Raw genomic sequence first — 13375 nt, forward strand, 5'->3', positions numbered from 1 at the left:
GGATTATATAGGTTCACCTTTCTGCGACCTACCATACATAATTCCATGTGATCTATCTAAATCTCTTCTGGGGAGATAGTACGAAACTTCCATTACTAAAGGATTACTAGTGATAACTCGACTTCTTTTTTTTTTTTCACAGAAACCGAATATTGTCCTGGAGCCTAGTTATCAGCCCGTGGTTATAAAGAATATTTCCACCTTGCCTGTGAACATATTCCTTTCCACAGCTGGACCCTTCTGTATATGTGAGAATGACAAATCCCTGCTTCCCATAATTCCTAAGGTAACTTGACAGGGAGCTAGATATGTGAAATGGAACAAAATAATACTAACAATAATGATAACGCTAATAATACTAAGCTTCCTAAACTTCATCCAGAAAAGAATGTAAAGGATCTAGGAAAACAGCAGGAAAGAAAACGGCAGTTCAAACATAGTCAATGGACACCAGTATCAGTCAGTAGGAACACTCATTAATGGTATGAAAACTTGCAGCTACCTATTCTCTCCTGCCCATTATGATAAAGCCAATCTGTAGACAGTAGTCACTCCTACAAGCACTACTGAAGAGCTTTTAATTCTCGTCCTTCAAATTCAGCCAAAACTCCATACTCAAGGAAATAGCCCAGCCCAGCCTAATAACCACCAAGCCCACCTTGAAATACTGAGAAATCTGAACCAAGCTAAGGGAGGAGGTTATGAGCTAACCCCTGCTATGAGTCTGGGGCAGGAAGCAGCATTCTCTAAATAGTTCTCCATGAGCATTCCCATGATCTTTGGCTGCACATGAGGATATCAGTTAGAAATGTGGCCCTTTGGCAAGTGGGTATATATCGAACAAAGGATTTATAACACTTTTGCTTTATAGCAATCCACTCTCAAGGTAACTAATATAGTCCCATAAACAAAGAAACTAATCTAGTAAGGAATCTTACTAATCTGGTAAGAATTCAGCCAGGTGCCAGTGGTTCATACCTGTAATCATAGCTACTCAGGAGGCTGAGGTCTGAGGATTGTGGTTCAAAGCCAGCCTGGGCAGGAAAGTCTATGAGACCCTTATTTCCAATGAACCACCAGAAAACCAGAAGTGGTGCTGTGGCTCAAATGGTAGAGCACTTGCCTTGAGCTGAAGAGCTGAAGGACAGTGCCCAGGCCCAGAGTTCAAGCCCCATGTCCAATAAAAAAAAAAGAGCAAGAACTCATTCCTTTGAGAAAGACATTAATCTGTTCATAAGGCTCCACATCTGTGAACTGAACATTACCACAAGACCCAATCTCCCTCCCAACACCTCTGTAATGACCATCAAATGTCAGCATAGGTTTTGGAAGGGATAAACCATAGTCAAACCATAGTACTATGCGTAAGTTCGTGTATGTGTATTTCAACTGATGTGTATAAATAAATATGTGTGTGTGCCTGTGTGTATACATAAAAATTTCATGTATCAAATGGGAACTTCATAGTACAAAAGCTGATTATTCTACATTATATTATTTTTAGCCTATTAAGTTGAATATCAATGAAGAAAAAAGCCTACTGATCAAATTTGACCCTAACTTCAAACGTGATTTAAACAACTGGGTGTCAGAAGAAATTCTGTCAATTAAGTACGCTGAACATCCTCAGGTAGATAGCCTGAAGCTGCGTGGAGAAGTATGTTACCCCAACCTCATCTTTGAAATGACAGAGGTGAATTTTGGCTGTATCCTGAATGACACAGAGATGACTCACTCAATTACAGTCTCCAACTACAGCCCTTTGGTTGTGAAGTTCCGATGGTTCTTCCTGATGGGTGACCAGGAGAATCAGATAAGGTACATAGGCACAGAAAACCCAAGGACCCCTGCTGTTCATGTATTTTTTTCTCTTGAAACTTTGCCCTGGGCTTTCTGTATTCTTCATGCTGTTTTTATTTTCATAAATAATTTTGGTTCTGACAACTAATTACTGACAAAAGCACATATTTACCACTTGAGCCACAACTCCACTTCCAGTTTTTTGCTGGTTAACTAAAAATAAGTTTCAAGGATTTTTTTGTGTAGGCTAATTTTGAGCCATAGTCTCAGATTTCAGCCTTCTGAGTAACTAGCTTTATAGGCATGAGTGAGTTGTACTTAATAGAACTTTCTTTGTTTAACTGAAGCTTTATGGCTGCTGATTCCTATTTGCCTCTTCTCACCCTAGCAATCAGCTACTATTCTACTCTTTAATTTATGAATTTGACTTAGATAATTGATGTAACTAGAATTATTCAATATTTTTATATGACTAGCCTATTTCTCTGAGCATAATATCCTGAAGTTTTACTCATGTACCTGTCATCTATTTGTATGTCTCTGTAGGATACATGTCTACTCAAGTCTTTAGCACAGTTTATAATTGAATAATGAGTTATTTGGGTTTGGGTTTGGGTTTTGGTTTTGTAGGAGTTCTTTATATAACTTGATGATTGATCCCTTTGTAGATACATAATTTACAAATGCTTTGCCCATTCCATAGGTTGCCTTTTTACTTTGTTTCCTTTGAATGAAAAATCCTTTGGGTCTGGTCATGTATGTGTGTGTGTGTGTGTGTGTGTGTGTGTGTGTGTGTGTGTGTGTGTGTGGTGTGGTGTGGTGCTTGTTTGTTTGTTTGCTTTGATGGTCCTAGGGCTTGAACTCAGGACCTGAGCTCTGTCCCTGAGACTCTTTGTGCTAAGGGTAGTGCTCAACAACTTGAGCCACAGCACCATGTCAAGCCTTTTCTGAGTAGTTTATTGGAGATATGAGTCTCAGGGACTTTCCTGCCTGGGCTGGCTTTGAACAGTGATCCTCAGATCTTAGCCTCCTGAGAGCACCGGACCTGGAATATGTTTTTTTTTTAATGCAACTGGGCTTCTCTCTACATAGTAAATCAGTTTTCCCAAAACCATTTGTTGAAGAGACTGTTTTTTTTCCAACATATATCAAAAAACTGTGATGTTTTCTTAATTAATAAGTACATTTGAGTAGAACCATACATTGAGTATATATTCCAGTGAACTTCATGTTGCCTGAATGCATATTACAGAGGATTTCTGTTCTAGAATGTATGTTACATGTAAGAGTTATAGGGGGTGAGCGTTGGATTTTCTTCTTGATTGAGCTGATGGGCTTCTGAGTATTTACTCATTAGATGTTTTGACAGCTCCATATTTAACATGTTGATCTTGAAAAGCCATTCTTAACTGAGGAGACCTCATATTGTTTCCTTAGTGACTTGTCAGTGCTTCCTGTACATAATTCTCATCTTATGTATGACAGCTACCCTTTTCTTTCCTGTGCTTGTTGCCATGGTACTGACAGCTTGCTCTGGATGTATTCCATAGATGTCTAATGATGACCCAACATAGCATTGAAGCTGGCAGCTAGTCCTGGGCCTGAGCATTGGAGCCTGCTCATTAAATGCCATGGACTGTTTGGGTTTGGAATGAAATTCTGTAGATGGTGAACATTTAAAATAATTATGGAAAACTCAGCCAACCTGACCTAATATGCTTTGAATACCAGATTTTGTGAAATTATTCTGATGTAACATAGCTAAATGAGTTTATTCCATCTGGGAACCAGGATATGCTTTATTTATTCTTTTTTTATTTTTGAGAGACCATTTACATAATTAAAATAATGACATTTTTAAGAGTAGTTAGCCAATACTGAAGATGATACATTTTATTTTTCATTTGCTTAAGAATTTCTTTAACCACGTTTTTCTTTCTTTAGAACCTTCTTATTTCTTAATATTGAGCCTTCATATTGCTTATGCTTCTTTTATTCATTCAGAGTTATTCTGTCGGAGTTATTTAAGATACATTTGATCAGTGGCTCTTAAGGACCAAAGAGTCTGTGAGGTATCAGAGATATACATGTGCACAAGACATTATCCCCATTCTGAGCTAGTGAGGGAAGCAGGCATGGAAACCATGCCTGGACAGTTTATGATGCCAGGCTCTGAGGAAGAAAGCAGCCATGCCCACAGCAGCAGGAAAAGGCTTCAGTGAGGAGTCTTGGGTACATGTTCCAGGGGAGAGCAGGGAAGCATTCTATTGAACAACAGCAACATGTCCATATTAGTTAGGACTCATGGGTCCTTCATTGCAAATCACAGAAACCCTGGCCCTAAACAAAAAAAATTGAAAGGAAAAGAAAGTCATGTGTTCCCATAGCTCAAAAGCTAGCACCATTCTGGATTCTGGCCTGGATTTAAAGATGACTTAAACAACATTAAACCTTAAAGCTGATTCAAACAATGTTCTCATCAGAGCCAGGTTCCTTGTCTCTATACTTTGCTCACTCATTCTCAGATTGGCTTTTCTCTCATAGTCACCAAATGGCTGCCAACATTCCAAACCCTGAACCAGCATGCTTTTTGTCCTAGAACTTGCAAGAGACTCACTCTGATCAGACCAACTTAATCACATTTCCTGTGCCTACCCCTAAACAGGAAGTTAATGTACTGATCATTGTCTACCACTTATCCCACACCAAGGCCTCCAGATTTTCTTGGCTACTTTGCCTGCAGAGGATGGGAATGGACTGGACCTCCAAACAAGCAAACAAATAACATATGAGAAAATAGATGCTAGAGAGTAAATGACCTGCACATCAGTGTCACAAGAGCAGAACAGTATGGTGAGAATTTGGGCTACAAGTCAGGACGGGAGATGCATATGGAGAGTCTTGGCAATGGCATATGACTTCTGGTATTCCACAAGGAATTTAAACACTAGTGAAGAAAGGTGTAAATAGTGGTGAGATTTATTAATCAAGAGAATGTCACAGTCATTTGGGTTTTTGTTTCATTTTGTTTAGAGTGGTAACTCATGACATCCAGTGCAGTTAACCAACATTTCTTTCTTGGCTTGCAGAACAGAGCACCATATTCTCCTACTTTTCCTTGTCTCCCTTCAACCACTTCTCCTTAACTATCTGCAAGTAATCACTGCACTGGAATCATAGAAGTCAAACACTGTCCTAGGCCCTCTACTCTTCTTAGCATTTGACTCGCCCGGATAGCTTCAGTCAGAACTCTTACTGAGGACTTTAAATGTGTACCCTAGATTCCTAAGTTCATTGTGTTCCTAACATCTTCTCATAGCTAATTCATAGCTAATATGCCTCACATAAACTCTGGTTCTCCTCCTGTTCCTACTTGCCTCTCCTATGTTCCCTGCTCCCCATTTTTATGGAAGAATCAGATGTTTTCCCTCTCCCTAACTCCACTCACCCATCAAGCTCTTCTTCAAGTTCTGCCTATTCAGCATCTAGAAACCTTGTTCCATTTCCTCTGCTCTGTTCCTGTTTCTGGCCAACATCACACATTACTTGTACCATTGTAACAAGCCTAGCAAGGGTTTTTTCCTTCTACATATGCAACACAGTCCATTCTCCAGTGACAGTGAGTATATGCTGGTCCTGGGTCAAGCCTGAAATAACTCAAGTCACTCAGGATTCTTAGACTCAAATAGAAAATCCTAACATGATATTCTATAAGGGCTAGCATGTACTGGTACCTAGTTCTTCTCTGTCTTTTTCCTTGCTGGCTCTCTTTCCAACACACAGCACATTAATTATCCTTGTTGCTTACCTTACATGCCAACCTCTGTCCATTCAGTACCTCAGCCCATCCAATGCCCTTCCTGTCCACCCCCACACACTCCCACACCTCTCAATTCCCATGTGGCTCCCCCACTGCTCCCTCCTCAAAGCGTCAGTGTCCTTTCCCAACCAAGTATTCTCAGACTTGGTCATCTCCTTGATGATATTCATTAACACTAATACTTGGGGTTCAGTGTCCAGCTTCCCAGTATGCTCTTAGCCCCCCTGAGTTAAGTGAGCACATCCATACTATCACTTCTGGAGCCTCAAAGCCTAGAACCACCTTCAGCACAGACTGGGGCCTCAAAAAGTATTCTTTTTTTTGTCAGTCGTGGGGCTTGAACTCTGGGCCTGGACACTGTCCCTCAGCTCTTCAGCTCAAGGCGAGTGTTCTACCACTTGAGCCACAGTGCCACTTCTGGCTTTCTAGTGGTTTTATTGGAGATAAGAGTCTCACGGATTTTCCTGCCCGGGCTATCTTTGAACAGTGATCCTCATATCTCAGCCTTCTGAGTAGCTAGGATTACAGACATGAGCCACCTGCACCTGGCACTCAAAGTATTCTTTAGTCAACCAACTTCTGTCTTCTGTGGTGTTGGAGAGAGAGACAGAGACAGACAGAGAGACAAAGAGACAGAGAGAGAAAGGCTTTCATAACTGATTCTTTTCTGTCAGCTTCCTGGCACCTGCCAAATTGAAAAGCTCAAGGCATAAATGTCAACTAGAATAGACGAAAAAGAATGCCACCTGCCCTCCAGATAGACTCTCTCTTGTAGACCATTAGAAAAACACCCAAAAAATGGCTAAAGTTCACTTTTATCAGATATATCAACACTTACCTTTCTTTTTCTGATTAGAATTCTTCTGAGTCTTACAGTTCATAAGAGAAACAAAAGTATAAGAAAAGGTTGTTTTTCTATTATAGGTGGGTACATACATCTACAGCAACATATGAGCGCATGTGTGTGCAAGTGCTTACATGAGTATGCCCGTGTGAACATGTGAACTATTCCTACTCACTTAAAGCATAACTCTTGTTTGAAAATATTTTTTTCCAGCTTGCCCTCACATCACATAAAAACAAAGATACAAGTAAGTTAGACTAGCGTCCTAAGCCAATACTCAGAAGCAGGACAGGCCTTACAGACTGATTCCTGTGAGCTCGAATCCATGACAGGATTCTAGATCTGTCACAGTAAATGACAGTCTATTCCCAACCCATCTCGCCCACACATACACATGTAATGAGGATGCTGTCATGAAGGATAAGGGCCAGGTGTGTCTGCTGTCAAAACTGTCACTTTGGGGACAACAAGCTTGTCTCTTCAGACAGGCTGAGTCTATCTCATCAGTCTAACTGAGCAGCACGACAAAGACACGATGCTTCACTGGCACCTGTGTAAGACAGGAGTGCAAGAAAATGCCTACACTTACTTTTAAGAAGCCAGGGTAGAGATCCAACCCTCAGGGAGCCATGCAACAATGAGGCTGGGCACATCTCTACCCAATTTGGGAGCCACACAACTAAGGAGGTACTAGAATTGAGTATGAGGGACAAGTGGTCTCCATGGACCACTTTGGCTTTTCATTTCCAAATCATAGATGAATAAATCAAATGCAAGAACCTAATGAAGCCATTTCCTGAAGCTTCTTCCCACATTGATTTTTCTGTGATGTGTGCCAGTTTCCAATATTGTGATTGGAAAAGGAGGTAGAAGGTCTGCAGAAAAGTAGGAAAAAGCCTCATTCTGTTTGCTTTCGTTTGTGTCTTCATAATCCCTCAATTTCTACTGCTTTGGAAGTGGGGCTTAGTTTTAAGATGTGGTGTCTTATGGTAGTTGAAATTCTGGACTGTGGAGTTGGCTGACTGGAAATCCATCTCTAGCCTTGTGACCTTGTGCCCTGTGATTTGTGCCCTATAAAATGCAGGTAATCTAGAAGCTTAGAATTATAGTCAAGATTAAGTGAAAGATATCTATATAGTACATGTGTCCCCAAAATATGCTGATCACTCCCAAATAGATGGCTGTTTCCTCTCTCTCCTTCATTCCTTTACAAGTGCTACCCCCAGAATCCGAACTGATTGGAGCTATAGCATCCTTAGATATCAAAATGATAGACTTAGATTCCCTTTCCTTCTAATAAAGTATAGAAAGTTCTTTGTTATGCCAAGTTGTATTCATCAAAGTCAACATAAGGCCTGCAGCCAGATAAGCCCAGACCTATGATCAAGAGAGTTCTTTACTTTGCCCAAGAGTCTAACAAGAAAATAAAACTGTTTAAGGGGCATGTGGTTCTTTTATTTTCTTTCAAAATACACATAGTTTTGTAGTGAACCCAGTGTGCTGGTTAAAAATTGGACCTCTGAGTTTGACTTACCATCAGTGCCAGGCAGTATAAAATAAAATATAATGATCATAAAATATCTTATGACTGATAAAGGCCTATCATATTTGCTTTGCTGGTCTAAGCAAAACATGAACATCTAATTATGAAATCAGGTGCTACCTGTTTAAAAGGGTATCAGAGGAACAAGATCACCTTGCCAGTGTCCTAGGGACTTCAGAATAAGGAATACCATCCAGATGCTTGAAAAACAATTTACCATGAGGCTTCGCTCCCAATATGTCTCTGTCACCATGGAGCCCTGAGCACCAGCTGTGAAGGCACCTTTACATTTTCTGGTTCTGCAGTTTTGATCTTTCATATAAAAGATTGCATGCTTACTTTTGAGGCCTTAGAACAAGACCGCCAATACAGTGTGAGAAAATTCACATCTCTGTTATGAGAGAGGAAAAAAGTTTTTCTTAACAGCTTTCTAGAACACAAAGAAAGTATCTCAAGTAGGAAATATTTTCAATAGAAAGCTGCAAGTGGTGGAATGCTCAATATGGAGATATTGGGGGAGGAGAAAGAAAGATTCCACAGTTCTGGTACAGCTCTGTCCAAGTGCAGTAGCTATAACTGAGTACTCCCATGTAATAGGCACCACTGTGACCTTATTACATGTCCTATAACAACCTGGGGGCTAAGAGTCAATGACTTCATTGAAATTGAGGCCAGGTGTCAGAGCCCATGTGAATCTGAGGCTCTATTTGAGTATTGACTGAAAAGCCCCTACCTTAACCATTGTCTTCTGACATATCATAGCACATTGTTCTTTGTATTTTATTACTGTGTGTACATTTTCACCCAAACGACTCTTCTGATGAGTACTATATCCAAAGAATTATGCCATGGGGATTATAGACATAAGTAAGACTTATCCCCATCCAGTGGGAGATAATAAACCAGTAGAGACAAGCATGGAAACTACTCATGGGGCACAAGGCAGATGGGTAGGCATTTCCTGTATGTCAGACCTTTCCAAGGGTAGCTTTGTTTAGTCTTTCCCATGGCCTTATTTACATAGTATTATTTAGGAAATACTGTTATTATTGTAATTTTACAAGGAGTACTCAGAATAAGCATAAGAGGCAGGAAGGAAGGGAGAATGGAAGGAAGGAAGGAAGGAAGGAAGGAAGGAAGGAAGGAAGGAAGGAAGGAAGGGAAGGAAGGAAGGAAGGAAGGAAATGGGAAGAGAGGGAGAAAAGAGAAAGATTAAGTAGGAAGCAGTCTTTGCCTATCAAGAGTTCCCAACTAGTTCTTTTTAAAAGGCTTGTAAAATCCCACAGCTTCAGTTTGTTCACAATTAGAAAGCACCTTGCCTTGTACTTTTCCATGTTGCAAATATTACCCATGGTAAATATTACCAATGGTAAAGCTCATAAGGTCTCCTATATGGGTAAATGGCCCTATAGGGGAAGGAGATACCTGCTACCCTAGAGGATCAGGTGCCCAGTGGAGGGCAAGGAGCCTCTGGGTGGGGTTCCCAATCTGCCCTTGAATCCTTGGTTCAAAAGTTGACAGATACAATAAGTGGGATTGTGTCCCAAGGGCATTTTTAGAGATCACTACACCCCAAATGACAGTTATGGAGACATAGCCTGTACCTACCCTGAAACTTCCCTGTCCTTGAAAACTGAGAGACAAATTCACAGCTGGCCCTTTCTTCTGATACCACACATGGATAATCACAGTGCTGGCCAGAAAACAATTGCAGGACCTCCCTTTTAAGTCTTTTGCTTAAAATTCATAAACATTGTAGCCAGGCACCAGTGGCTCATGCCTGTAATCCTAGCTACTCAGGAGGCCAAGATCTGAGGATCACAGTTCAAAGCCAGCCCGTGCAGAAAAGTCAGTGAGACACTTATCTCCAATAAACCATCAGAAAGCCCGAAGTGGTGCTGTGGCTCAAGTGGTAGAGTGCTTGCCTTGAGCTAAAGAGCTGAGGGACAGCGCCCAGGCCCAGAGTTCAAGCCCTACAACCAACAAAAAAAAAAAAATCATAAACACTGGGAAAAAACCATGCTGGCCTTTTTAAGAATCAAATTGGCCTAAGCAAAGAGAAACAAGCAAAGAACAAGGAAGTTGAAATAGCCCTTAAACTCACTTCACGAAGAATGGAAAAAGAGATACTGATCAGTAAGATCCTGAAGTTGGGCTACATGGCCAAAGCTGGAGCATCAGGGTCCTTGGTAACTAAGAAAGCTTTCATGATCAAGAGCCAGCCCAGAGATACTGTAAAGGAAGAATGGATAGAAAACTTCCTGAATGGCTAGATGTGGTTAGAAAGAGGTACATCTAGGTTGTTGCCTGGAGTTGGGGTTGAAGGCAGTACTAGATGTATAGTTTTGCCATATGGAAGAAGGTATTCTAGGATTGTTAATGGTGAGGAATCAAAGGTCTGTGACAAGGAAATATTGTGATACAGCTCCATAAGAAGCTGATGCTGCCCCTCCCTCATAGAGTAAAAATCAGTGTAGAAAATAGAAACTTGGGCTCCTTCGACATGAGGCCTGGTGAGTGGGAAGGTGCTATGTGGCAGCAGATTGATAACAGAATCATTCCCAGTAAACAGGACTCCAGGAATGTGTGTGGCTATTTTTTACAGCCATTTGTAAATCTTTGTCATACAACTTAGTTCCTCATGACATATTACAGCCCTGTGGGCCTGAGTCCCATCTGTTTAAGAACGTCTGGAAGAAATAGGAAATGGCAATGGTGAGGAAGATGATCTGAATCCTGCCTTGTCCCACAAGAACATGTGAGTTTGGTGGCTCTGTGGTCTCATCTTCCTCAGCCTTTGCCCTTTTTGCTTTGCAGAGGAGGAGCTGGGGTGGCAAGATACTTGTGCTCGTTTGTTCCCATCCTATTCTTCTAAAGGACCAAGAATAGCACTTCTATTTAAAGAGTAGGCAGAATTAGAGGACTCAGACAAGGAGGCAAGAAAGGCAAGATATTCAAAAGAAAACAGCCACATAAACCAAGAATGAATTGTTTAAGGGATAGGAGGATGACAAAGGGAACATTTTCATTTCCAGTAATATAGCACACCAAAACGCCAATTTAATTTGTTTGTTTGTTGAAGGCATGCAGGAGTGGACAAAAGTTTTTGTAACAGTTTGTTAGAGTTTCCATAACAAATTATCATAGACTGGGTGTTTTAAAGAACTGAAGTAGGTGTTCTCACAGTTCTAGACACTATAAGCCTGCAATCAAGGTGTACACAGGACTAACTCCTTCCCAGGACCATCCTCTCTGCATCTTCACATCAGCTTCGCCCGGTATACACCTAGGACTTCTCCACTCATATAGGGTTAGGACCCACTCTAATGACTTCATTTTAACTACCTCTGAAAAGAATGACTCCAAATATTACCATATTCTGAGTTACTGGAGATTAGGACTTCAATGGAGGAAATTCAGGGGAGAACAGTTTAGCCCATGACAGCATTCAATTTAGGAATCAGTTAACTTAGGAGGAACCATTTGGAAAAACAAACAAGCAAGGCTGTGGGAGCAGAAAGCTGCCATCAGGAAGAATGGTAATGATTTGGCTGGAAAGTTCTACAAGGCAGGCTACTTAGGGTGTTGTAAGACATGCCATGGAGTTTAATTTTTTTGTTTTTGTTTTTGTTGTTTTGTTTTATTTTGTTTTCAAAATGTGGTGACAAGCTATGGGAGGGTTGTAAGTAAGGGAGTGACATGCACTGCCAAGAACCTGTCAGCAGAAACAACAACTCTTAGACCAACAGACCATCCAGAGGCCATTCTCACTGGACCCTCTGCAAAAGGCATTACAACTAGCTGTACTTCAGGAAGGAGAAAAACTATGCCAGACATAATGTCTGAAAAGAAATAATAATTTCTCAAATAAGAAAATGGTGTACTTATGGGTAAACATAAGCTATCAATAACTCTATAAAATAATAATAATATGCATAAACTGTGAATAGTATAATACTATCCAGGTACATGATGGAACATGACTGTAATCCCAGCACTAGACAGGCTATGGTAGGAAGATTGTGAGTTCAAGGCCAACATGACCTTGACTCAAAAATCAAGCAAGCAAGGGCTGAGAAGGTGGCTCAGTGGTAGAGCACTTGCCTTGCATGCATGAGGACCTGCGTTCGATTCCTCAGCACCACATAAGCAAAAAGAAAAAAAAGCCGGAAGTGGCGATATGGCTCAAGTGGTAGAGCGCTAGCCTTGAGCTGAAGAGCTGAGGGACAGCGCCAAGCCCAGAGTTAAGGCCCCACGACCGGACCCCCCTCCAAAAAAAATCAAGCAAGTAAGCAAATACTTGTGTGTGAATGCATATACATACGTATATGAGAAAGGAAGGGATTAAAATCTGAAAGTCTTTGAATTTCTGGAGAAGAAAAATGACAAAGTTTAGATAATGATAATTCTTATTAGAGATAAGAAATAAAAGTATATAGAAGAGGAAAAATTTTAATGAAGGAAAAATATCTAAAAGAAATTTCAAAGGTAGGGAGGGTAACATGAGAAAGATAGAGTTAAATAAATAAAAAGTGAATAATAAAATGGTAGAAATAAAATGAAATCAATATAAATAAAACATTGTGCTTCTAGATTTTACTTACAACTATGTGTTAATTTTAGAGGGCACCCCTAAAAAAGAACACAAAATATAAAAGTGAGAAATGATATAAAATATATGTCATGGAAATGCTAAGGAAGTTCTGGAGAAACTAAGAAATATCAGTGAAAACACAGTTACTAATGATGCTAGCCAGTACAAGAATACACAAAAATAAATAAAATGGAAACACTATGTCATGATTATCTACATAGAAAGCTCAAAATAATCTACAGAGAAATTATTAATCAATTCAGAGAGAAGAATAAATTGATATAAAATTATAAAAATCTGCTGCATTTCTATAACAAAAAATTAAACACAATAAAACATACTACTTAAGACTATATCAAACTAAAAACATTAAAGAAGACCTAAGCAAATGGTAATGCATAGGTTTTGCATTGGTTCAAACAACTTGATTTAGTAGATACCATTTCTTCTCCAAGCAATCTATAGCCACAATGTAGTTCTAGCCAAAATCCTGACAGGTTTATCCTAATTTTTTTCTGAAGTAGGAAAGGGAAGAGTCCCTTCAGAATGTTAAAAGTTAATAGTATATTTGTGCATAATTTTTATTCCTTTGCTCTCAGGAAAACACAATAGCAAAGAGTCCAGAAACAGTCCCATAAACATAGGAGAATTTAACAATATTGAAATTGTCAAACAGAGAAGGTGTGGCCTATTGAATAAATGATCCAGGAACAATCTATATATAAAAAAGGGTCCCTAAACTTAACCCATACAAGAAATTCCCTCTAGATTAAA

General features: G+C 39.9%; 1 protein-coding gene across 1 annotated transcript in view; it reads left to right on the plus strand.

Moving 5' to 3' along the window:
- Hydin (HYDIN, axonemal central pair apparatus protein) overlaps positions 1-13375 on the plus strand; it is a 235242-nt gene that overhangs the window by 122302 nt on the left and 99565 nt on the right. The window contains exons 21-22 of the mRNA XM_013012798.1: positions 143-286; positions 1505-1818. Coding sequence (XP_012868252.1) covers positions 143-286; positions 1505-1818 — 458 coding nt within the window. The remainder of the gene's footprint in view (positions 1-142; positions 287-1504; positions 1819-13375) is intronic.

Source organism: Dipodomys ordii, unplaced genomic scaffold, assembly GCF_000151885.1.
Source record: "Dipodomys ordii isolate 6190 unplaced genomic scaffold, Dord_2.0 Scaffold18, whole genome shotgun sequence".
Classification (NCBI taxonomy): domain Eukaryota; kingdom Metazoa; phylum Chordata; class Mammalia; order Rodentia; family Heteromyidae; genus Dipodomys; species Dipodomys ordii.